This window comes from Dermacentor albipictus, chromosome 3 (assembly GCF_038994185.2).
Source record: "Dermacentor albipictus isolate Rhodes 1998 colony chromosome 3, USDA_Dalb.pri_finalv2, whole genome shotgun sequence".
In the NCBI taxonomy this organism is placed as follows: domain Eukaryota; kingdom Metazoa; phylum Arthropoda; class Arachnida; order Ixodida; family Ixodidae; genus Dermacentor; species Dermacentor albipictus.
In genome coordinates, this window is record NC_091823.1 from 88,679,811 (window position 1) to 88,703,970 (window position 24,160).

At 48.6% G+C, this 24,160-nt stretch overlaps 1 protein-coding gene across 1 annotated transcript in view; it reads left to right on the forward strand.

Annotated features, from left to right (window-relative positions):
• The window catches only part of LOC139057456 (uncharacterized), a 97,603-nt gene that overhangs the window by 59,533 nt on the left and 13,910 nt on the right, over positions 1-24,160 (forward strand). Inside the window, exon 2 of the mRNA XM_070535772.1 lies at positions 13,470-13,632. Within this exon, the coding sequence (XP_070391873.1) occupies positions 13,472-13,632 (161 nt within the window). The 5' untranslated portion in view covers positions 13,470-13,471. The remainder of the gene's footprint in view (positions 1-13,469; positions 13,633-24,160) is intronic.

The following is a 24,160-nucleotide window of genomic DNA, read 5'->3' on the forward strand; positions in this document are numbered from 1 at the left end:
TCCGCAGAAAAGCACGTCAATGCGTTCAGCAAAAGCGGAGTTATTGGCAATCAAACACGGCCTACGCTGTGCTCCCGTTTCATCTTCAATGCCTTGCACTGCGAAAGCTACGTCGCAGTTGGACGTACCCACAACGCTCCGCCTTCTAAATATCACCGTTTCTCGCAGTTAGAATTTCATTTCGGATGCTAACGTAGACGCCACCACTTTCGCCTTTGGTGCTTACAACGCGCTAAACATAAGCCAAACGCGGTTTTGCTCAACGAGCCGCACTGCGCTTAGCCGGAAAACCAGTGGCGGCACCCCGCGGCGTACGCGGTATCTACGCCATGTAGCCGACCGCAGCTTGATGTCGGCTTTCGGCCAATAGCAGCCGTCTAAGACAATGAAGAAATCAAGCGTCCGATGACGAAATAAAGCGTCCAGAAGAGAGTGAGAACAGGGCCTTCTCTGGAAAAGAGAGCGTTTGAGAGAAAGATGACTTCGCGATCCGCTTGCGAGAGCCACGAACCGCGTAGGACACCAAAACATGGCTGAGAATTTCACAGCAGCACATGCTACCCGCGTATTATGTTATTTCACCAAGCTCTAAGGGTGGTTCAGGGCCCCTTTAACGTTCCTGCATTTCCCTTAATGCCGCTGTCGCTTGTGGTGCTAATCCCCTTAATTAAATTTGTGAGAGCTTGACCGCAGTATACTTTGATAGCCCTTGACTCAAATTCTGTCCATGCTTTGGCCATAACGTAGTCTATCCGTATTAGTGCCTACAAGTTACTCGTCTGCATGCCCAGTTATGTCCCTGCCTCACACTGACGAGGAAGCTGCACTATCCCTTGCGAGAGAACCGTTCCTCGCCTCGTTGAAATGCGGTCACGCATGTTTTCCTTGGGTTTCCACTTTATCTTCCTTGCTCGGCACCATTATGCCCGTACTTATTCACTGGAATGTAAAACTGACTATACCAAACCAGCTTGTGCCAGCCTTCACGCTACGATACCCTGTCCATTGATACCGTCTATCCTGCTTCTGGCCGCAAAAAATAAGCCGCGCTCCTTCGCAATTCAAGATGCATCGGCAACGGGATCATTTATTTTTTTGGTATTCTTTCGTTGGGCATAAATGGAAACAAATCTTGTGGAAAGTATACGGAAACGCACTCAACACCATACGATCGCTTGCCGGTGCCGATCAATCTTCTGCGAACAAAACAAGGTTTCCCAGTGCGGTCGCTTGAAGTGCTTGTACCTAAGCAAAATCCAATCGATATCGCTGTAGTATATGCAATATGCACAACGCAATATATTGGGGAATCAAAATATAAGGCGAAATAGAAGAAACCCAGAGCAGGGGCCTCAAGAACCTCTTTCAGGCAGAGCAGTACCCAGGCCACCGTGTGTTGGAAAATGCTATTTCGATAAATGTTAATGTAACATTCATTTACACTTACGTAAGGAAATCAGATAAAAAGAAGAGGCCCAGAAGGACTACGGGTGTTCGGAATTTCCATATAATACTGTTTCACGTACGAAAAAGATGAAAAAATAGATGCATTCTGCGCAGGTACAAAACTACAGAATCCATGCTCTGCACTTACGGGGATTGCATGGGAGATTCAATTGTGCGAGCTGTGAAAAATGGGGCGCGGTGAAAAGATAAGCTAGAAGATTATCGCTTTCCTGAGTAGTCAGCACGGTAAGTGATACAGAAGTTGGGCACTGAAAGATACGGAGATTTCGATGTTTCCAAACGTCAAATTGCAACGTGCTGTGCGGCCATTGCTCTGATTACTTTAGTCATGACGACTACGTAGGAAACAGCTAAAGAAGCAAACGTTGGAGCGTGCAGAACACAAACGTAACTTTATGAAGAGACGAAAATGTATATACCTCGTTGTTTGTATTGTACAGACAAAAGTGGAGTAAAAGCCCTCTCCTGTGGCGCCCGAAGCACGGGGGTCAGGCGACAAAAGAGGGGGGTTCTTCTCCGGCGGCTGCCAGGGCGTCTCGATGTCCTCCTCGCCCGCCGCTCCATACAAAGTGGAGACAGTGCGGCGTCTACTAAGGCGTTGGCCACGCGAATCGTGGACGCCGTAGTAGATGACTTTAGGTTGTTTCACGTGGCGCGATTGGGGCGAAAGAAATCGTTCTGCCGCGCACGTCGCAGAGCAATTTTATGCGAAGCATATTACGAGAGCTCAGCCCAGCTCCTCAGGCGCGGCGGTGTCGCCTTGAATACCACGTGACACCGTGACGTCACGACAGAGGAGAAGTGGCTTTGGCTCAACTCTTGCAAGATGGGCTGGGTGGGAATCGAACCAGGGTCTCCGGAGTGTGAGACGGAGACGCTACCACTGAGCCACGAGTATTTTTTTTTCTTTATTGTCACTGAGCCACGAGTACGATGCTTCAAAGCGGTACAAAAGCGCCTCTAGTGAATGCGGTGTTGCCTTAGAAACGAGCTGTTTCTAAGGCTCAGGCGTGCGTCGCTTGCTCAGGCGCACATTTCGTTGCCGCGCCGAACGCTGCGTTGCTCGACGCTCACCGCGTCCAATGCGGGGCGTCCAAGGCGAAGCAGAGTAACGCATGAGTTGTTTCTTCGTCTAGCCGAACCAAATATAGCCAAGCAACAGCAGTTCACCAAGCTAAACAGTGGTTCAACAACTAAAATAAAGGGTAGTATACTTCGCATCCTGGGCTTAACCTTACCTAAGCCACAGCCATTTTTGCTGACAGCTGTCTCATGCTTTTGCGGCAGCGCGATTTCCGTCTCAGGGATGCGCAAGATTGCCCCCTGCTCGCGAAGTATCCATGCCTGCATCGTTAAATAAAAACAACATGGAAACTAGTCAAATATTCGAATGTACCTATTATTATTTAATAATAGAATAAGTACATTGTTTTTTAACGTTTAAAAGCATTGAGACTTTATGACAGCTTGCACATGCGGCGAGTGAGACGCTGCACAACACCGCAAGTATGAGCGTGCAGCTTGTGGAGTATGAGCATGCAGCCTCGGTGGGCGGGTTCCCTTTAGTGCAGTCTAGTTTTGTTGTTACTATGGGATACATAACTGTTTCCTGGAGGAGTATTTGCTTTTGCAGAAGAACAAGCTACTATTGCGTGTGCATGTATAAGCAGCTGGCTAAATTTGTAGCGATGAAGAGGCTGACTACGGTGGCGATCCAGTGGGTACGTGCCTTATAGTGAGGCAGCGTCTGCTCCCGGCCTGGATGGCGTGCAGCTTGTCTTTTTAAACGAATTGTGTAAGCGGAAGAAAAAAAAAATGTTTATGAAGCTCCTAAGCCGCAGGCGCTGGTGGGTACGCCCTATTACAACAAAACAACTGGCGCACGGCATTGCTCCACAGAGCTACCAACACGTGGTAATACAGGAAAGCGCCTATTTTGACGGCGCTTTGTTTCGTCACACATTGCCCCTCCCACATCGCGCCGATCGCTGCGACTGAGTGACGGCGCGACCTTGTTGGCATCAAGTCGCAGAGAGCCCACGACGTCGCGGTGGTCGCTGAGCGACGGGATTCGCTGTGTCTCTGAGTAAAAATCGCGCCATGTGAAACGGCCTTTAGGCGGACGCCGTGAGGACGCGTTCATAGCGCTCGTGTGTCTTCAAACCAATCTGCGACGTGGCCAAAGATCGTGCCCGTGCGGGCCTCATCTTCAAAGCGATCTGCTATGTTTGCAGTGTGCGCGTAGTGCCGGTAGCTCTGTATGCGCTATGCTTTCGACGTTTCCTTCGCACTGAAGCGAGACATGCATTAAGGTCAATTCGCTGGCTGCTGCCGCGATTATTAACTCCTGAATTTTCACAGAGAGTTTCCGCGCTCATCGAGCGAGACGTGTTCGTGTTTACCTCTGCGCGCGTGAAACCGTGCTGGTTAATTTAGTTAGAACACGTTGACTGGCTAGTTGGTTTGATCCCACGATAGAATGTGTAAGCGCAACTGAACAAGGACGTAGAAAGAAGCAGACACACAAGGACAGCGCTGTCTCTGTGTGTCTGTCTCTTTCTACGTTCTCGTTAAGTCACATATCCTATCATTGTTAATTTAGTTAGTACGCGAATTTTACAAGTTTATTCAGCTGATATATCTACTATCTTTACTTCGTACAGCCATCTACTAATTTGGCAATCGGTGCTTCGCCTTTCTCGCAAAACTGCGCATTTTTGTTCAGTATTCCTTTCAAATTGCTTACAAAACTTTAGACGTTTCTTATAACTGCGCGAAAAAACGAGGTCACACAAAAGGAACACACACCCCGAGCGCGGTTCTGCTCATGGGGTGGTGTGTGTTTCATTCGTGTGTCCTCGTTTTTCCGCGCAGTTAAAGGAAACGTCCGAAGATATAAACCAGCTAGACCTCCAGAACGTCCTACTGCTTACAAAACGTTTCTAAAAAGACTAGTTATGTCAGCCTTGTCAAAACCTTCTTAAGGCCATGTTTTTTTAGGGCAAGCTTGATTTTCTTTATTTTTTTTCTTTTCGAGGCGGAGTCATGCCTTCTCCGCGCCGTTAGAGTGTCGCAGTCGACGAAGCAGTTGCAGAGCGAGAGGCCGACCTTCCCGAGCGCTGCCCGCCATATTGCGAATTGCGTCAAGTGGACAAAGGAACTTGGCATAACGTGTGGATTCTCCGCTTTCAGTGAACCTTTTGGCCGGTACGTGGTGAATTCGTTGTTGCTAGTTGTTGCTAACCGAAAGAGGAATTTGGGAGCAGTCGTGAGAGATGTAGTTCCTCCGGTTTATAGCCGCAAATGAGGAAAAGTGGCGGAAACGGTCGCATTCATCTCCTACCAGTGGCACACCCCAGTACGTGCAACATCGATGTTCGTATTAAGCATGAAACGCTTTTAGCTCCCGTTCTCGGCAACCTTCAAGTGAACTTCAGCCAAATGCCAGGGCCATTATCTGGGCGCTCGAACGAGAACACCCGGGCGTTGCGATAACAATACGAGATCATCTGCGCAACCAGTCAGAACTTTAAAAAATGCCGTCTCAGGCCCCCGAACTTTGTATATAACACCATTACATACGCTAATTGCTGCCCAAAGAGGTTACAAAAAATATTGCTTCCAAATTTTTCTTAATGTTTGTTCACAATATCACCCAAGGTGTAACTTCTAGTACCGTGGAGTCTTATTTGCCATTTCTAATAGACACGTTCAAAAGGCTGATAAAGGGCACCGTATACTTCATTGTCATCAGTTGGCGTTGAGACAGGATTGCCTGTGCTCTTTTGAACGCCAGTGGTCCGTGAGTTCCGCGGCGCGGGTTCTGCCTCGCCTCGAGAGATGGCGCCGCGCTGTATGGCGCCTCCTTCAGGCGCTTTTGTTCTTTTTGCTGGGCAGTGCGCACTGTCTCCCTGACGTCTTTTGCTGCCTGTTGTGCGGCCTTCAGCCGTTTTTCTTCTGCAAATGGGCAGCGTCCATATGGACCAGTGTAGAGTATGGCGTGGTGTGGAGGGGTGTGGAGTAGTGTGGTGTGGTGTGCCGTTGCGAACATGCACTACACCCCTTTTAAGATTCTGGCTAGTACAATATCCAACCAACCTGCTTTGCCAGTTGCAATTTCATGCTTACATCTATTGTCGATTACGGGAGAGTCAGCAATTTTTAAAACCGGATTTAGGCCGTCTATAATAGTGCTACGGCACAATATGTGCGATCACGAAAGGCCAGCAGTGTGAAGACGACGACGACGATTTAGAAGCTAGCGCGGGCTTGCCTCTTGGCCAAGCGCAGCGTATTTTCCTTGTAAATATATTTGTACATAGCTTGTCGTCTGCGTCTTTCTACGTAACATATTTGGTGGAGGTGGACGTTCCCTGTACCTCGTCACGGAGCTTCGCAGTGGACGGTACGTCGAGCCTACCTTCATGGCTCCCGGCGACGCCAACCCGACTCCACCGGCTCCGACACCTGCTGCCACTTCGACGACCTACATCACCCTCTCCGCTCCCCGTGATCCTGGCGTATTCTCGGCAAAAGATGGGGAAGACGTCGAGGACTGGATCAGCCTTTACGAACACGTCAGCCGCAATAACCGGTGGGACCCAACTATCATGCTTGCCAACGTCGTCTTTTACCTCGGTGGCACACCTCGAGTTTGGTATCGGACGCACGAAGATGAGCTGACCAGTTGGGATTCGCTTAAGCAAAAGCTTCGAGACTTGTTCGGCAACCCCTACGGTCACCAACTTGCCGCGCAGAAGGCGCTTTCCGGTCGTGTGCAGACGTCAACGGAGCCCTACGTCACGTACATTCAGGACGTCTTGGCTCTGTGCCGCAAAGTTGACACCCACATGACTGAGTCAGACAAGGTTTCCCACATCCTCAAAGGCATTGCCGATGACTCCTTCAACTTGCTCGTTTGCAACAACGTAGCCACGGTGGATGCTGTTATCAAAGAGTGCCGCCGCCTGGAACTCGCCAAAAGTCGACGTATTGACCAGCAGTTTGCCCGTCTGCCCAACACCCCAGCGACATCTTCCTGTGCCGACGCTCCTCGTCCCAACAACACTGCCGATGTTACCAGGATCGTCCGGCGTGAGATCGAGGCCGCCTATCCGGCTGCCTTCGACTCCAGTCCCACCACCGCATCTGCAGTCACGGTCTCACTGATCCAGGCTGTTGTCCGCCAGGAGTTTGAAAACATGGGTCTTCACACCATCTGCTCGGCCCATCGCCCTGATACCCGCCCGGCTTCTTCGATTTCGCCCCGTCCCGCATCTTCTTACCCACCACGTTTCCGCAACCCATCTGAATGGCGCACTGCTGATGACAGGCCTATTTGTTTCCACTGCCATCGCATCGGACACATTTCTCGGCACTGTCGTAGTCGCTGGAGTTCCCCGATCCGGTCTCCCTATACTGCCTACTCTCGCCCCTCAGGTGGCCCTTCTCGTCCCTATGCCGCACGCTCCGATAATGCCGCCACTGATTCTCCTGCAACGAACCGCCCCTATTCTCGTTCGCCTTCGCCCCAACGACGACAATCTCGCTCTCCCCAGCCCCGTCGCTCCTATTCGCCGACTCCCTTCGGACGCCGCTCCCAGCCGGAAAACTAGACGATGCAGCGCCTCGAGGTGACGCTGCATTGCCCCCTACGCCGCCAAATCCTCTACTGACTTGGCCCACTCATCTGAACCTTCTTGACGTGCAAGTCGACGGTGTTTCTGTGTCTGCTCTCATAGACACTGGGGCGCATTTGTCCGTCATGAGCGCTGACCTTCGTAACCGGCTCAGGAAAATTATCACGCCCGCCACGACGCCTGTTGTCCGTGTCGCCGATGGCGGAACAGCCTCCGTCATTGGTATGTGTACCGCCCGCGTCTCCTTCGCTGATCGCTCAACAATCGTGCTATTCACAGTCATCGCCCACTGTACCCACGACATCATCCTCGGCTTAGACTTCCTCTCCGCACATTCTGCTCTCATCGATTGTTCCGCCAGTACTCTCCGCCTTGACCTGCCTGTTCTGGATCCTGCTGAACCACACCCCAGTCGCCTTCGTTCGCTTGCCACCCTCGGCACTGACCTACGTTGACCTAGTGTCATCCCCACCAGTCCCCGACGGTCACTACATCGCGGCTCCTATGCCAGACGTCCTCCTTACACACGGGATCACAGTACCCCATACAGTTTTATCTATTACGGCGAATTGCGTCTGCCTGCCAGTGGTCAACTTTGGCTTGACGACACAAGTGCTGCCACGTGGGATGTCTTTGGCCCAGCTTTGTTCATTCGAGGATCACTCAGTAGCATCCATTGCAGTAGACGCCACTTCATCCGATCCTCCTCTCCCATCGCAGTCGACAAATTGTACCATCGCTGACTTACGGAAAATGATTGCCCCCGACTTGCCCTCCGAGCACGCTCGTGACCTCTACCGCGTTCTGTTTTCCTACCACGATATTTTTTACTTTAACGATCGTCCTTTAGCCCAAACTACAGCTGTCAAACATCGCATTAATACCGGCGATGCCCCTCCCATTCATCGCCGCCCGTATCGAGTGTCACCAGCTGAGCGTCAAGTTATTCACGCAGAAGTTCGCCAAATGCTTGCCAAGAACATTATTGAACCGTCATGTAGTCCTTGGGCGTCACCGGTGGTGCTGGTAAAAAAGAAGGATGGCTCATGGCGCTTTTGCGTGGATTATCGGCACCTTAACAGGGTTACCAAAAAGGATGTGTATCCCCTACCTCGGATTGATGACGCCCTTGACTGCCTCCACGGTGCTCGCTATTTCTCCTCTATTGACCTTCGCTCCGGCTATTGGCAGATTGCCGTAGACGATCTCGACCGCGAGAAGACTGCCTTTGTAACACCCGACGGTCTTTATCAATTCAAGGTGATGCCGTTCGGGCTATGTAACGCTCCTGCCACTTTTGAACGCATGATGGACTCCCTTCTTCACGGTTTCAAATGGTCCACGTGCTTGTGCTACTTGGACGACGTTATCGTATTCTCCCCAACGTTCGCTACGCACCTCGAGCGCCTCTCAGCAGTCCTGGACGTTTTTCGGCGAGCCGGTCTGCAACTCAACGCATCGAAGTGCCAATTCGGCCGTCGCCAGATTACCGTCCTTGGACATCTCGTTGACGCGAACGGAGTGCAACCGGACCCAGGCAAGATCCATGCTGTTACGCACTTCCCTGTTCCGAAGTGTGTCAAGGATGTGCGCAGCTTCATCGGCCTTTGTTCGTACTTCCGCCGTTTCGTGAGGAATTTCGCCGCCATAGCACAACCACTAACCGACCTTTTGAAAAAAGACGCTCCTTTCCAGTGGGGCGATAACGAGGCCTCTGCATTCTCTCATCTAATCGACATTCTCACAACGCCTCCCGTTCTGGCCCATTTCGATCCTTCTGCGCCTACCGAAGTCCGTACTGATGCCAGCGGTCACGGAATTGGAGCAGTACTGGCACAACGCCAGCGTGGCCACGACCGTGTTATCGCTTACGCCAGCAGGCTCCTCTCACCTGCGGAGCGCAACTATTCCATCACTGAGCGTGAGTGTCTGGCCCTAGTTTGGGCGGTTGCGAAATTCCGCCCATACTTATATGGCCGATCCTTTTCCGTTGTCACAGACCATCACGCGCTTTGTTGGTTATGCTCATTGAAAGACCCTTCAGGAAGACTTGGTCGCTGGGCCTTACGCCTCCAAGAATATTCGTTCTCTGTCACCTACAAATCTGGCCGACTCCACAAGGACGCTGACTGCCTGTCTCGCTACCCGGTAGACGAGCCTGACGACGCCGACAGTAGTACCGCCGACGGCATTTTCTCTGTGTCTGCCTTCGCTAACATCGCCGATGAGCAGTACCGAGACCTATCACTGCGAGTACTCATCGAGCGTCTGCGCTCTACACCTACCGACGCATCCGTTCGCCGATATGTCCTCCAGGGCGGCATTCTGTACCGAAGGAGCTTCCTCCCTGATGGCCCTGATCTTCTTCTTGTCGTGCCACAACATCTACGACAGACTGTGCTCTTTGAGATGCATGACGCACCCACTGCAGGACATCTTGGGGTAACCCGCACGTACGACCGCGTCCGCCGCCGCTTCTATTGGCCTGGTCTCGCTCGCTCCGTTCGACGCTATGTTGCTGCCTGTGATCCCTGCCAGCGTCGGAAGACACCTCAGGTGCTACCTGCCGGTCATCTGCAGCCGATCACCGTCCCTGTGGAACCGTTCTTTCGTGTTGGATTAGACCTGCTCGGTCCCTTTCCCACGTCATCCTCTGGGAACAAATGGGTAGCCGTCGCGACTGATTACGCCACCCGATACGCTATCACTCGGGCTCTCCCTACCAGCTGCGCCACTGACGTCGCGGACTTTCTCTTGCGTGACATTATCTTGCTTCATGGCGCCCCGCGACAACTGCTTACTGACCGTGGTCGAAACTTCCTCTCGAAAGTTATCGCTGACATTGTGCGTTCCTGCTCCATTCAACACAAACTGACTACTTCATACCATCCTCAAACCAATGGCCTGACAGAGCGGTTAAACCGTACTCTTACCGATATGCTGGCCAAGTACGTCTCCAAGGACCACCTCGACTGGGACATTGCCCTTCCTTACGTAACATTTGCGTACAATTCTTCCCGGCACGACACCGCCGGATTTTCTCCCTTTTATCTACTGTACGGTCGCGAACCTACCTTGCCCCTAGACACGGCACTTCCTCCTGCTGCGGTCTCACCAAGCGAGTATGCGCGCGACGCCATCGCCCTCGCCGACCATGCACGCCAGCTTGCCCGTGCTCGACTTACGGCCTCACAGACCACTCAGCAGTGTCAGTACAACGCCCGCCATCGTGACGTACAGTTTTCACCTGGTGCGCTCGTGCTCCTGTGGTCGCCCTCTCGTCACGTCGGACTTTCAGAGAAGCTTCTTTCGCGATACACAGGGCCCTACCGCGTGCTGCGCCAGGTGACGCCTGTGACTTACGAAATTGCTCCTGTGGGCTCAAGCTCGTCCTCTCCTGTGGCATCTAGTGATGTCGTACACGTCAGTAGGCTCAAGGCCTACTACACTGCTTCCGAGTTCGATCTTTAGTCGCTCCGGGACGGCGCTTTTGCAGCCGGGGGTAGTGCTACGGCACAATATGTGCGATCACGAAAGGCCAGCAGTGTGAAGACGACGACGACGATTTAGAAGCTAGCGCGGGCTTGCCTCTTGGCCAAGCGCAGCGTATTTTCCTTGTAAATATATTTGTACATAGCTTGTCGTCTGCGTCTTTCTACGTAACAATATGTATTCAAGTAGTACATTAGACTAAATAGATATACAACGTTTTCTAGAGTATGAGCTTGTATTCCGCATCTTCTTTGGACGTTTTTATTGTTTCAGATAAACGCTTAAAAACTTAATCTATCACTTTTGTCTTACCTGGGATTAGATGTAGAGATGGGAACTTCAGTGTAAGGCGCATTTGGAATTTGCGTGGCAGCGTATACCGCCGTAGTTACTCTTTCAGATACGTAGCAGCACAGTTTCCTTTTTTTTCTAACTTCTCTACATATTTTACTTTCATTCTTCATTCAGTTCACAGTTCACTCTGAACTTCATTCAGTTCACAGTTGACTATACAGAAGACAACACGGATGCTCGGATGGAAGGCCGTGTATTCGAGGGTGTCGGAATCAGATGCAGCGATGATAATTTAATTACATAGTGGTTAAAGCAAAGGTGTGCAACTGAAGTTCATAGAAAAAATGCGCAGTTCCGCCCGAAAGGCGAAGCACCGATTGTGATGGCAAATTAGTATGTAGGTGTACAACGTAAGGATAGTAGTTTTATCGGCCGAATAAACTTGTAAAATTCGCGTACTAACTAAATTACCAATCATATATGTAAGCGTAACTCAACGAGGACGTAGAAAGAAAGAGACACAAAGACAGCATTGTCCTTGTGTGTCTGCTTCTTTTTACGTCCTTGTTCAGTTGGACTTAGACATTCTATGATGGATTCAAACCAACCAACCCGTCTACGTGCTTTAACTAAATTAACCAGCACGATGTTACGCGCGCGCAGGTAAACATGAACACATCTCACTTGATGAGCGCCGAAACTCGCTGTGCAAATTCTGGAGTCGGGAATCGCTGCAACAGCAAGCGAATTGACCTTCATACACGTATCGCTTCAGCGCGAACGAAACGTCCAAAGCACAGTGCATACGAAGCTACCGGCACTACGCGCACTCTGCAAACATCGTAGATCGCATTGAAGATGAGGCCCGCGCGGGCGTGCACTTTAGCCACATCGCAGATCGCTTTCGAGACACACGAGTGCCGACAACGCGTGCCATCGACGTCCGCCAAAGCGTCTACTCCGGCGTCCGCGATTCGCTTTGCCAACGCCGGAGTAGACGCCGTGGTTGTCTCCTCTGGACGGAGCTGCGGGCGAGAAGGACAACGAGGCACCGCAGCGGCCACCGGAGCCCCTCCTCCGTCGCCTCACCCCCATGCCTCGCGCGCCACGGGAGACAGCACGCATCCGGGCCGCGCTCCTCGCTCACGCACGCGAGATTGAGCCGCGTTCACCGGCTCACCTTCACAAGCTTTTACTCATGCGGAACCTCAAGGCGACGGCAACGGCAGAAATGCGCTTGGGGTGTCCATATAATTGCTATTGCAATAAAAAGTACTCGTCCTATGCAGGAGGCCTCATTTGGCTTATACTACAGAGCGACGATGATGTTTAGTATGGTCCCGTTCCCGCTGTTGAAAACTGAACATGTGCCTCCTTGCTGTTTCTTTCTTTGCTTCTTTCTTCATTTGTCCCATTATCCTTTCCTTCTTTTCCTTGCCGTTTCCTGTATTTATTTCTTCATCCTTTACATTGCTAATGCTGGCCCTTTCAAGGTAACCTGACCCTTTGTCCTGTCCACTCCTAGCACGTGCACATCCCACCACACACCCTTGCGCGCGTAAGATGACGCGCAGCATCCCGCTTTCGTCCCTTGCGAGTGGAAGACACCGCCCTGTCAAGCCACCATCCTTCTCCTCACTCCTTCGCAAGCTTTTATGCGAAGCATACTAGCTGCACAACCACGCTCTTCCTTGCTGCGCCGCGCGCGGCCGCGTAGCTACCATATGACGTCATAACAGCTGCAATAGCGGAGGCTCAACTCGTGCGCTCGCTTGCGGCCGCGTAGCTACATAGCCGGGTCTCAGCTCGTGCGCTCGCCTGCGGTCACACAGATGGTACTGCGGCCTAACTCCCGCTCCTCCCGCTAGGGCACTGACGTCACAACAGCTGCAAGCCGGGCTCAACTCTTGCAAGATGGGCTGGGTGGGAATCGAACCAGGGTCTCCGGAGTGTGAGACGGGGACGCTACCACTGAGCCACGAGTACGATGCTTCAATTCGGTACAAAAGCACCTCTAGTGAATGCGGTGTTGCCTTAGAAACGAGCTGTTTCTAAGGCTCAGGCGTGCGTCGCTTGCTCAGGCGCACATTTCGTTGCCGCGCCGAACGCTGCGTTGCTCGACGCTCACCGCGTCCAATGCGGGGTGCGTAGTCGCTGCGCCGTAGCCCATTGTCTTACACCCCTTGGCGGGTCGACGGGAACGCTGTCGCGTTCCACTCTTGAATTCAGGCGAAGCAGAGTAACGCATGAGTTGTTTCTTCGTCTAGCCGAACCAAATATAGCCAAGCAACAGCAGTTCACCAGGCTAAACAGTGGTTCAACAACTAAAATAAAGGCTAGTATGCTTCGCATCCTGGGCTTAACCTTAGCTAAACCACAGCCATTTTTTTCTCACCTAGAGCCTATGGCGCGCGGCCGCATTGTTATCGCACTTGTACGTTATATGGAACATCACGATGACGTCGACGGTTACGTTAACGGCGACAGCGCAATTTCGCCCGAAGTGTCCATATAATTGCTATCGCAATCAAGCTGTGCGAATGAATTACCTCTTCCGGTCCCTGCTTCTCCGCACAGTGATGCTGCCCCCGCGCTGGCTGTTCCTCCTGGTCGTGTTCCTGGTGCAGTGCCGAGCGCAGCAGCACCAGAGGGGGGTATCGCCCCAGCGGTCGGCGTTCTTCGGCCCCATCAAGCAGGACGCCGCCGTGCCTGCAGAACAGAGGAACTACGCCTACTTCAGGTATACACACTCCTCTAATGTACGCACATCCTGGTTTCTTTCGAATGGTCTCCGGAGCAGGTGAAATGTGAAAAAGTGGCAGGCGAGCCTAAACTTTGACTTAGGTATCCTTTAGTGAGACCCGCATCTCGGCGTTGGTGTCTTTAACCTGCAACCTGCAACCTTTAACCTGCAAGGTGAATGCAACACACGAAGCACCCGCCGTGGTTGCTCAGTGGCTATGGTGTTAGGCTGCTGAGCACGAGGTCGCGGGATCGAATCCCGGCCACGGCGGCCGCATTTCGATGGGGGCGAAATGCGAAAACACCCGTGTACTTAGATTTAAGTGCACGTTAAAGAGCCCCAGGTGGTCAAAATTTCCGGAGTCCCCCACTACGGCGTGCCTCATAATCAGAAAGTGGTTTTGGCACGTAAAACCCCAAATATTATTATTATTAACACACGAAGTGCACTCGGAGACAACAGTTTTCATTTAATTAGCCGGTTAAATATTACGTCATATTCTTGTGTGTGACGTAATTAGTGACGTCATTACTTCCGCTTTCTACTTCCGTGTTTCCGGAAATTTTCCCGAAGTCGTGCTCACGTAGCGGGTCTCTAAAATATACGATTCTGTGCTTTTGTTTGCGGTAATCAGTGATATATAGTTATTTCTTATTATTCCAGATATTCAGTACCTTAACTTGTAACTAAACATATCTGTTATCATATCTATTACGAAATCCATGAAGTTTGTACTGTATTATGTTTTTCTATTTTTGCTGATTTAGTTTGAATTTCGTCCCCAGTCGTCTCAGTGATTTCTAATGTATACTAATTATTCCAGATAGTTCAGTAGCTCATCTTGTAACTAAACTTATGCTCTGATTTCTTATCCATAATGAAATTCATGAATTTTGTACTGTAACACCGTTTTTCAATTTTCTTCTTATTTTGAATTTTCTCCCGGGTGAATTGGAAGTGCTGCGCAAGAAACAAGAGTGTCAGCCGATGCTCGTGCCACTAAACAAAATTTGCCATGGTTGAACGCGGTTAAACCAGGTTTGTCGAGCGATAGCACGGCTTTGCTTGCTTTGGGAAAGGACACAGGCGCTGTTCGGCACCGTCAGCAGCTACCGCCCCTACAATTGCACCACAAGACAACACGCCGTAGCTACTCGGCGCGGCAGCAGTAGCGAGCGAATTGACCTTCATGCCGCATCTCACTTCAACGTGAACTGAGCGTCGAAAGCAAAGCGCATACAAAGATACCAACACTAGGCACATTTTGTCCACATCGCAGATCGCTTTCAAGATATGCGCGGTCACGTGGTGTACGCAGCAGCCGCTAGTAGTGGCAAGCTAAGTCCCAGTTTGACCTTGGCTGAGCTTTAAGTTCAGATTTACGGAACCAGGCACTTTCTGGGTTTGTACCTGGAGTAGTAGAGTTATCGCTCTAAAAATCAGTTTCGCCATGAATGCGAAACAGTGGATGTAATAACATTTTAGAGAGAAAGAGAGAGAGAGAGAGAACGGTAAAGGAAAGAAAGGGAGGTTAACCAGGTGATAACTCCGGTTGAATACTCTGTACTCTGTTAAAAATGCCGCCAGAACGGATCCTCAGCAAAGAAGAGTTGGTAAAGCGATGTCGCATACGTGCTGAAAGGTCTCGATAACGTTATCGTGCCACAGAAAAATATTTATTATACGCAAATACATCTATGCTCCGTGGCTGCTCTCGGTAGCTAGTGCCAGCGCATTCGGTGGACTGCCATCGTCTGTTCTTTCGGAACGGGGCTGCCTCCGGCTAGTTAGGAAAAAGATCAGTTTTGTTCGGCATCATTTTGCGCTTTTAACGCGCACACGTAACTTTGACGCTCTGACTTTTAGCTGTTTTGTGACGTCTCGTGACCTCTCGTGACCGACGGGCGAATTGGGCGCAGCCCGAAAACGTTTGATCAATGACAGAGTATTATGACGAAAAAGGCGTCGGATGAGAAATGATTGTTTCTCTTTCGTTTGATCTAATCATGTATAATCAGTGTGCAGACATCATATCAGCAGGGGCGTTGTCGCGGTTTACGTGACGTCGCATGATGGACAGCTGAAGCGAGGGCGGTCTAAGCATTTTTTGACCCATCATAGTGGGCTGATAGCGGAATTGGAATAGAAAAGTTTAAAATAGCTTCACACCCGCCGTGGTTGATCAGTGGCTATGGCGTTGGGCTGCTGAGCACAAGGTCGCGGGATCGAATCCCTGCCACGGCGGCCGCATTTCGATGGTGGCGAAAACACCCCTGTACATAAATTTAGGTGCACATTAAAGAACCCCCGGTGGTCGAAATTTCCGGAGCCCTCCACTACGGCGTGCCTCATAATCAGAAAGTCGGGCTCCGCAGACCGCTGTGCAGAGAGCAGGACAAGCCGCAGCTAGCCGTCGACGCCGGACGGGCAGTTCAGATCGTTCTCGTGAAAACGAAGTGAAGAGGCTTCGCCGCGAAGACCCTGTAGTGCATGGTGCCGAAAATGGAGCTCCTATTGAGCCGCTCCTCCAGCTTACGCTGTGACTGTGCTGCGTGGGCCGCCTGTGAGTGCTTTTTCTCGCATATTCGCGCAGCACGAGCGAGAGTAGGTGCACGCGGTGCACGCAAGCCTGTTTCCATTCGGCCGGATTTACAACTGTCTGTCAGGTGCATCGCATCCCGTAGCGTCAAGTTACTTATGAGAGCGTGACAGCTTATCCCGTTCTTCCCTCGTGCCAGCTTAGCGCTATGAGACGGTCCACAATCCCCAGTCCTTTACCTGTAGCAGCTAACCTTACGTAGACGCCGTTCGACATTGTGCCGTTTTGAGTGGCGTGCCAGGTCGTTATCGATTAGGTTATAACGTTGCTATTCTGGAATACAAAAAGAAAATATCAGTCGTCAAGTCGTCATCGTCGTCGTCATACTATTGTCATCGCAATCGCCATTGTCTCGCTGCAGATGATATAGCAAGGGAAATTAACTGTTCTACCTCCCTGTATGTGAGGTTCGAAATAGGGATATATAATTCGACCAGGGAGGTATTAACCGCTTTACATTGAGGAGGTGAAGAATGAAAATGGGATTCGAATTGTAGCTTCTTGCTACAATTCGGGTGGATACCAATTTTTCCCTTTCATGTACTTTCCTCCATCTTGGGGGCTTGCGCAGAACTGATTTGCTATACAGGAGACACTTCACACATCGGTTCTTTTTGCCTATACATTTCAACCATATGCATTCACATACAGCGATATACAATTATACAAGGTTTGTATCGCACTCTTTGCAAATGACATTTATCTGTGTCGTTTTTTTCTTCGCATATGTTTTTCTGTGTTTGTTATTGCTTCTATCTTGCTCAACATTGTATCACTGGCATTTGAAGTTTACCTTCCCTTAGTTTGAAAAAAAAAACGTGTATGCCATTGTCTTAAAAAGGACGCTTCCTGGTCTTTCTCCAATTCGTTTGACTATAGCAAACTTCTATATTTTTCATTTGTGGGGAACACTACTATTCTTGGCTTTTTACTTACCGTTACCACATTCCTGGTTTTCCAAATGACAGACATTGTGACTGGAATAAGGAATCGCTCGGAACCAGGAACCATTGTTGAAAGCAGCGCTTGTATGCGTCTCGACCTTCTGTCTGTCTTATCCTAAGTTTATGTGCGAAGCACTAGAAATATGATAAAAGGGCGCGTAGTTTGAGGGGAATGAGCCCTGCGTGTATTGTAATGGGAAAGAAGGCAAGGGAACAAGAAACGAAGGAACAGGAGGCGCGATGAGTAGAAAATGTCGATGTTGTAAGTGTCTTAATGAGTGCGAGTGAAAACCCGAGGCATTTTCGTTTCAATATTTATTTTCACATATCATGGCAGGCGAGTACATTCTGCTCTTGCGAAGCAGCAAAGCAGTCCTGTATGCGCAACGTTTACGTGTGATTGATTCCTTAAAGCGTGCATGTTCATGCGTGTTTTGTACAGATGCTGTCTCATTTTCTTCCTATTGTTACTCTGCGGTAATGCTGCTTGTGCTTTAATGTAGGAGATACTATAAGTAGCGACGTCTCTGAGTGCCCTTCTACTTTCTTCTCCTCTGTGCCTTCCTCTGCGAACGTGCGAAACCTAGCAAACTTTGGTGCTCTAAGACTGTATTTAATGTTTTTTCAGTGCTTCTTGTGCTTGTATATATTATTTGTTCATCGACAACGAGTAGCCAGCGCCACTAAATACGCCAACATTTCCCTGAACTTTATATTAATAAAAGAAGTCGCAGATTTGCCCGAAAAGCGAAGCCTCACAGCACGTTGCCTTGAAGTCCAGCGTAAAGCAGCAGAGCTGAGTCATTCTCCAGCAGCTTTTATATTCAACTTTCAAGCAATTGAATTTCCTTTTTCATTCCTTCTCTTAGCCCACATGGGACAGACATGGTCTGGTCAGTATGGTCTAAAATCTATGTATTTAAAGAATAAAAATCTTGCGTTATCAAGTTTACCCTACTGAAGCCACTCTTCCACTGTCGGCCTTAACCTATTAGTTCTTTCTTTATTCATTTATTCAAGACATTCCTTACAGAAATGCCTTGGGGGACGCGACAAAAGGCACTGAACGTGCCTGACTGGGCCTCGCCACCGTTGGCAGCTACGGCAGTTTCCTTGCCGCAGTAAATGCAGAAGTCAGATATAAGTAAAACACGATGCGCATTCCGACGCATGCTCACATTGCGCACATACATTGCCCCCCCCCCCCTCCGCCTCGTTTCTGTCGTTCCATTCATTTACCTGCGTACACACCGAGAAGGGTGGCAAACCGCGCCTGCATTTTGTTGACACCTGTAGTCCTTTAACTTTGCAATTTTTCAATATCGTCTGTTTCAGACCAAATTCTAGAAGCCTTGAGTAAAGCGCCGGCATACGGAGCCACTATTGTAACCTTTATGTTAATATCCTAGAGCGAAACAGTGATGATTCTGCTTTCCCGCGCACAACGCCGAACGCTCGCGTCTAATTTGCACAACGTGGGAGCGATTCGAAACGCCAGAACGTTGCCGCTGTGATATGTACCGCGAGCGAACTCTGCGAAAAGTTTTCGTGGCGCGGCTTGCGTGATGTGAGCAAATATTATTCCTGCTCAGTTACGCTGACAGGGAGGAGCCAGGCGGGTCTCATCGTAATTAGGTTTGACCCGTAAGGCCAACTTATGAAAGAAGGTTGAAAGAAGTGGGTATACCATTTATTTTACTTTTTAGGCAGTGGTGGCATGTCGTACGTTGTAGATAAAATCCGCTTTGTCGTCCCCTTTACCGAAGTTGCTTTTCTCTCTTTACAACGCGTTAAGCATGCAGTTGGACAGCGACAGCGCGTAATGCTCGCGCTTTTCTCGACATATTTTGCGCAAGCTTGACAGCCGCATTGCAAACGCTGCTCTACACTTTACAGAAGGGTTGAAATAAAACTTGGTAGTTGGTACATAGTTGAAGAGAAAAATGGCCAGGCTTGGCTTGGTTAAGCCAAGAATGCGTAGCATATTGCGCGAGTTGGGGCCCAGCTTTTCCTCCGGCTGTCATGACGTCACGTCACGTGGTTGCGCTAAAGGTCAATGGTGGCTGCGCGGCCGCGCCCAAGGGCTGAACTGAGTGATTGCAATATGCAACGCATAAAAATAGAAGCAACTTAATAACAAACATAGCAAACTTAAAAGAGAATAGACCCACATATGAGACGCGCAGTAATGAACAATGGCTCATACCCTCAATGGTGGCTGCGCGGCCGCGCCCAAGGGCTGAACTGAGTGATTGCAATATGCAACGCATAAAAACCAGTCACAATATACAAAAGACAGGAAGAGAGAGGTTAACACCACAACGACTGGGCTATCAACTGAGCTTGATTAGAAACGGCGTAGTCCCGGCGAAGCGAGCAGAGCATGCGCAACAACAGCTTCACTCATCACAGAGCATGAGCAGGCAAGATTATCACATCTATCCTTACCGACCTAAGAAAGCAAATTATTTTTTTTCCTTTTTCGTCGTTGTGGTGTCAACCTCTCTTCTTGTCTCTTGTAGCTGGTTTTTTCCTTCAACTACAATTCACATAAGCGCGCTACACTGGACAGCTACTTTCATGACGTCTCTAAAAGCAAATTTTCAAAATAACCCATATCAACAGCATTACATTTCAGTTGCGCTGATAATAAATGAGAGGATATTTCTATTGTGATTGTTTTGATATCTCATTTATACCGGCGTTGAATGATAGCGATAGCACTTATTCTATTGCTCTTCTATCACTATTCATTCTGATATGTCCTTGACTATCATCACGCTACTAAAATGGTTTTGAGGTTTGAAATAATACAAGTGGACTGATAGGTTGCATGAACTTTCACGTAAAGTTTAGAGATTATGCTAAAATGTTCCTAACTGTCATTATGTAAAACGTACACTTCGCCTTTCTGCTCGACGATCATGATATGCAGTGCGAAACACGCGGAAGAGATTCTTGTGTTTGTTGGCTTAATATGTGGACATAGCGTGGCAATTTAGTGGTCACATTTCGGGGCTTTAATTTATGGAATGTTAACTGCACAGAAAATACGGCTTTCAGTTTATTGCATGTTCGTCATGTTCTTTGAAAGCTGCGAGTGGCTTCATGTCTGAGTGCTCGTGTCTCAAAATACAAACAAAAGTTGGCGACGCTTCTAAACGCTATCCATGAACGCTGACGTCTGGGAGAGACTGTGGTCAATCGGCGTGCAAGAAAAACGTTATGTTCATTATAACGGCATATCTGATGCCATGGTCTGGCGGCCAAAGACGGTTTTATTTATGTGATCGATTATTAGTTATAATAATTGATATGTTGAGAATATATATGTCTCCAGTCTCTCCTCAACGTTTAATTGCTGCATGAATGCAAGGATGAAGTGAGTTGAAATTAACATTTACAGCGATGAAGCAGTCAGCTACCATACGCGGAGCAGTCATTAGCAAGGTTAGGAAGGAAACTATATAGCTCCTTCAGCATGGCTTGAGACAGGGCAACACAAACACTCTCTCTTTCTCTGTCTTTCTCTCTTCTTCCCCCTCTCTCGCGGATCTTTCGACGCAGTTAGAACAATATCTGCCGTTTGCAATAAAGCGGAAAGAATACAACGAAATACTTCGAAAGAATAAACCTAAATCTCGCTGTACAAGGAATGCTGCTAAACTCTTCAGAGGAATTATCTGCGCTGATGTGTTGTGCTATCCGAGTAACCACAGTGGCACCCAGTGAATATCCTTTGAAAATCCACTGCAAGGATATGAATATCCCTGGGATGTGCCGAATTTGCCCTGTGGACATCATGGGGATAAGCTGAGTACATTGCACGGACATGTAGGGATCTTTTGCATAGTGTCTGCTATTTTAAATAGTCCGTTCGTATCAGACGCTGTGTGAGAGACGCCACGGGCGAAACACCCACGCAGCAATATCAGATGCACAAGCGTGCACACGTGTGCTCACACTTTCTCGCACATAAGTGCAGGGTACTCCTCATCCTTCTACATATAGCATATTGAGGTAACTGAAGTTCTCAACGTAAACTGCGATAGGAAGTACGCAATGTACAGTCACAAAGCAAGAAGGTTAGCATAAGTGACTGGTTGGTGGCCGAAATGGCAAAATCGACACAAGCGGCACTGTCTTTCCCAGGTGCACCGGCAATGAGAGTGTCAGGCTCATTTCATTCTCCAAAACAGGAGTGGCCGCCAGAAATTGACCCATCTTAGAGCTCGCTCTAAGAAAGCTGTAGCTTTTCAGCCGAGCTATGCGCCAACGAGGAGGCGCACGTGAGCCCTTTTATTTATTTTTTTTACACGCGGGCGTTATTAGCGACGGTAGCTACGGCCCTGTGACGCAGGCAATGCCACACGTGGCCTTTGACAGTGCATCGCCCAGCAAACTGTTGGCTTTAAAGAAAACTGCGTTGTAAGCAACTCTGCTCGTAACGCCAGTGCAAAAAAAAGAAAAAAAGAAAAGAAACGGGTGCATGTGCGCACCTACGGTAGCGCATGATTCTGCTGTAAGGTAACGCACAAGATTTCATTTACCAGTCGGGATTGATTATAGGTTCCTTTGTGCCGGCCACCCGTCCTTTGGAAAATGGAACGTGCCTGGCACTCTCGCTATTGGCTCGCTCGGGAACCACATCACCGCGTGTCGCAATTTTGGCGCTTTACCCACTAGTTAATTATGCAATTTTTTTTCCGATGAAAATGTACAATTTACACCTAACTGTAGACACGATAGCTTCGCATTCTAATTTGAACATATGAAAAATCATAATTCGGCTGCAAGGAAACTGGAAGACAAACCTCTGAGTTGACAACTATAGCTGTGAAAGCCATGATTGGTCCAGATGTAAATTAAGTCATCTTAATCTTGATCCAGATGTCTTCATATGGATTCAATCCTTCTCAACCGCTGGCAGTTTGTTTTCACTAATGGCACGGATCCTTGTGGTACACCAGATAGCACTAACGTGCTATCTGGTCTACCACAAGGGTCCGTCTTCGGACCACTTCTATATTAAATTTACATTAATGACGTTCCGTCCACCCTATCTTCTGCCAGCTACGTTTTTGCTGACGACTGTACAATTTTCCGAGAAATACGTAACCTCAACGACACTAATACTTTCCAGACCGATATTAATTTGGTCTCTAACTGTTGCAAAACATTAAAAATGGAATTAAATATTAACAAATGTAAGTTCATGCGCGCTTCTCGCTGCTCTAACACTCCCCCTTCTTATTGTTTTACTGGCATTCCTCTTGATTCCGTCACATCATATAAATACCTAGGCGTACCAATATCACGAAACATATCATGGAATGACCATACTGAATACGTTACCAATAACGCTAATCGCATGTTTGGGTATTTACGTCGCAACTTCTCTGCTGCTCCATCGTCCATAGTCCTTAACGCTCCTACTTTATAAATCACTAATACGACCTGAACTTGAAGACGCCTCGTCTATATCGGACCCTGGGCATGAAAATCTTGTATCTTCTCTCGAACTTATACAAAATAACTCCGTTCGCTTCATCTTTTCAAATTACAGCCGTACCGCAATAAACGGGAAGAAAGGGGGTTAACCGAGGGGCCCGATTTTTATTAGTCATATCATAAGAAGCCAACAAACATTGACAACAAGGCAACACAAGGGAAATTACCTGTGCTTAATAAATGAAATAAAGAAATTGTAAATTCATGGCAGATACAGTGAATGAAAAAACAACTTGCTGCAGGTGGGATCTGAACCCACAACCTTCGCATTTCGCGTGCGATGCTCTACCAATTGAGCTACCGCGGCGCCGTTTTCCCATCAACTTTCTTGGGTATTCATAAGAATAAGCGAAGTGAAAAAATTGCCAATTTGGACCAAATTTACATGCAAAATTAACTGTAAATGCAAAAATTGCATATCAATTTATTTTGTTCTAGTTTGTTGCACACATCTCTGTGTGAGGAATGGTGCGCAAAATTGCATATCATAATGTTGAAGCAAGACTGCGAGTCGGCCTAGTTGGAACAAATTCATCTTGAAACTTATTGTGCGCAACAAACAGGGACGAAGAATAGAAGAAACACAAGGACGAGCGCTTCCTTGTGTTTCTTCTATTCTTCATCCCTGTTTGTTGCGCACAATAAGTTTCAAGATCATAATGTTCATTTAAAAAATGCAAGTTATAAATGTTTGCGTTACATGAGGTGGAGCAAAAGCTTCTTTTGTGAAAAACGTAAAGAAATCTTCAAGCCATGTGAAAGATGTCAAAAACTACACAGAGACCTAAAATGCACCAGATTCATAGCTGGATCCTCCAGGAGATGCAATAGAGTTTCCTTTTGTTCGTGTGGCTGCTGGGCAGCAACATAAGATAAAGAAAATAATTTCCATAATATTTATATAAAAGAAACACTACTGATTCGTGGCTTCGCAATAAGAGGGCATGGGTTGAAAAACTAGCTGTAACTCCCTAACTAATAATGATAGGAAGATAATTTTGCAACATCTTGCTGAATGCTTGCGCATACATGAAATGGAAAAAACAAAACAAAAATCAATTCTATGAAAAGAAAATTTGACTTTCGAATGTGGCCTACCGCTTTAAGCATCCTGCTATGTATGCAGCTTCGTCAAGAATAGAAAGAGACACCTTCCCACGCGTGAGGACATTGAAGCATCTGCTCAAGCCCGAGGAAACTGCACAGCCATGAAGTCTTGCCTCCTTGCTTGCTTCAAACTTTGACCTAAGCCAATTACGGAGTCCGCAGTTAAAAGCTGCAGGTGAGCATTCCTCACAACCTCGGACAAAGCGTCGTCTGATTGAAGCTGGCCTGAAAAGCAGCTGCGTAGCGGTATTCCTGCTGCTTTGCCATTGTATGAAATCAGACAGGCTAGTATGAAGGTAACAGTACAGGCGGCTTTCCTGCTTATGTCAGGGATCGTACTAAGAAGCCCCTTACAATTTCGAAA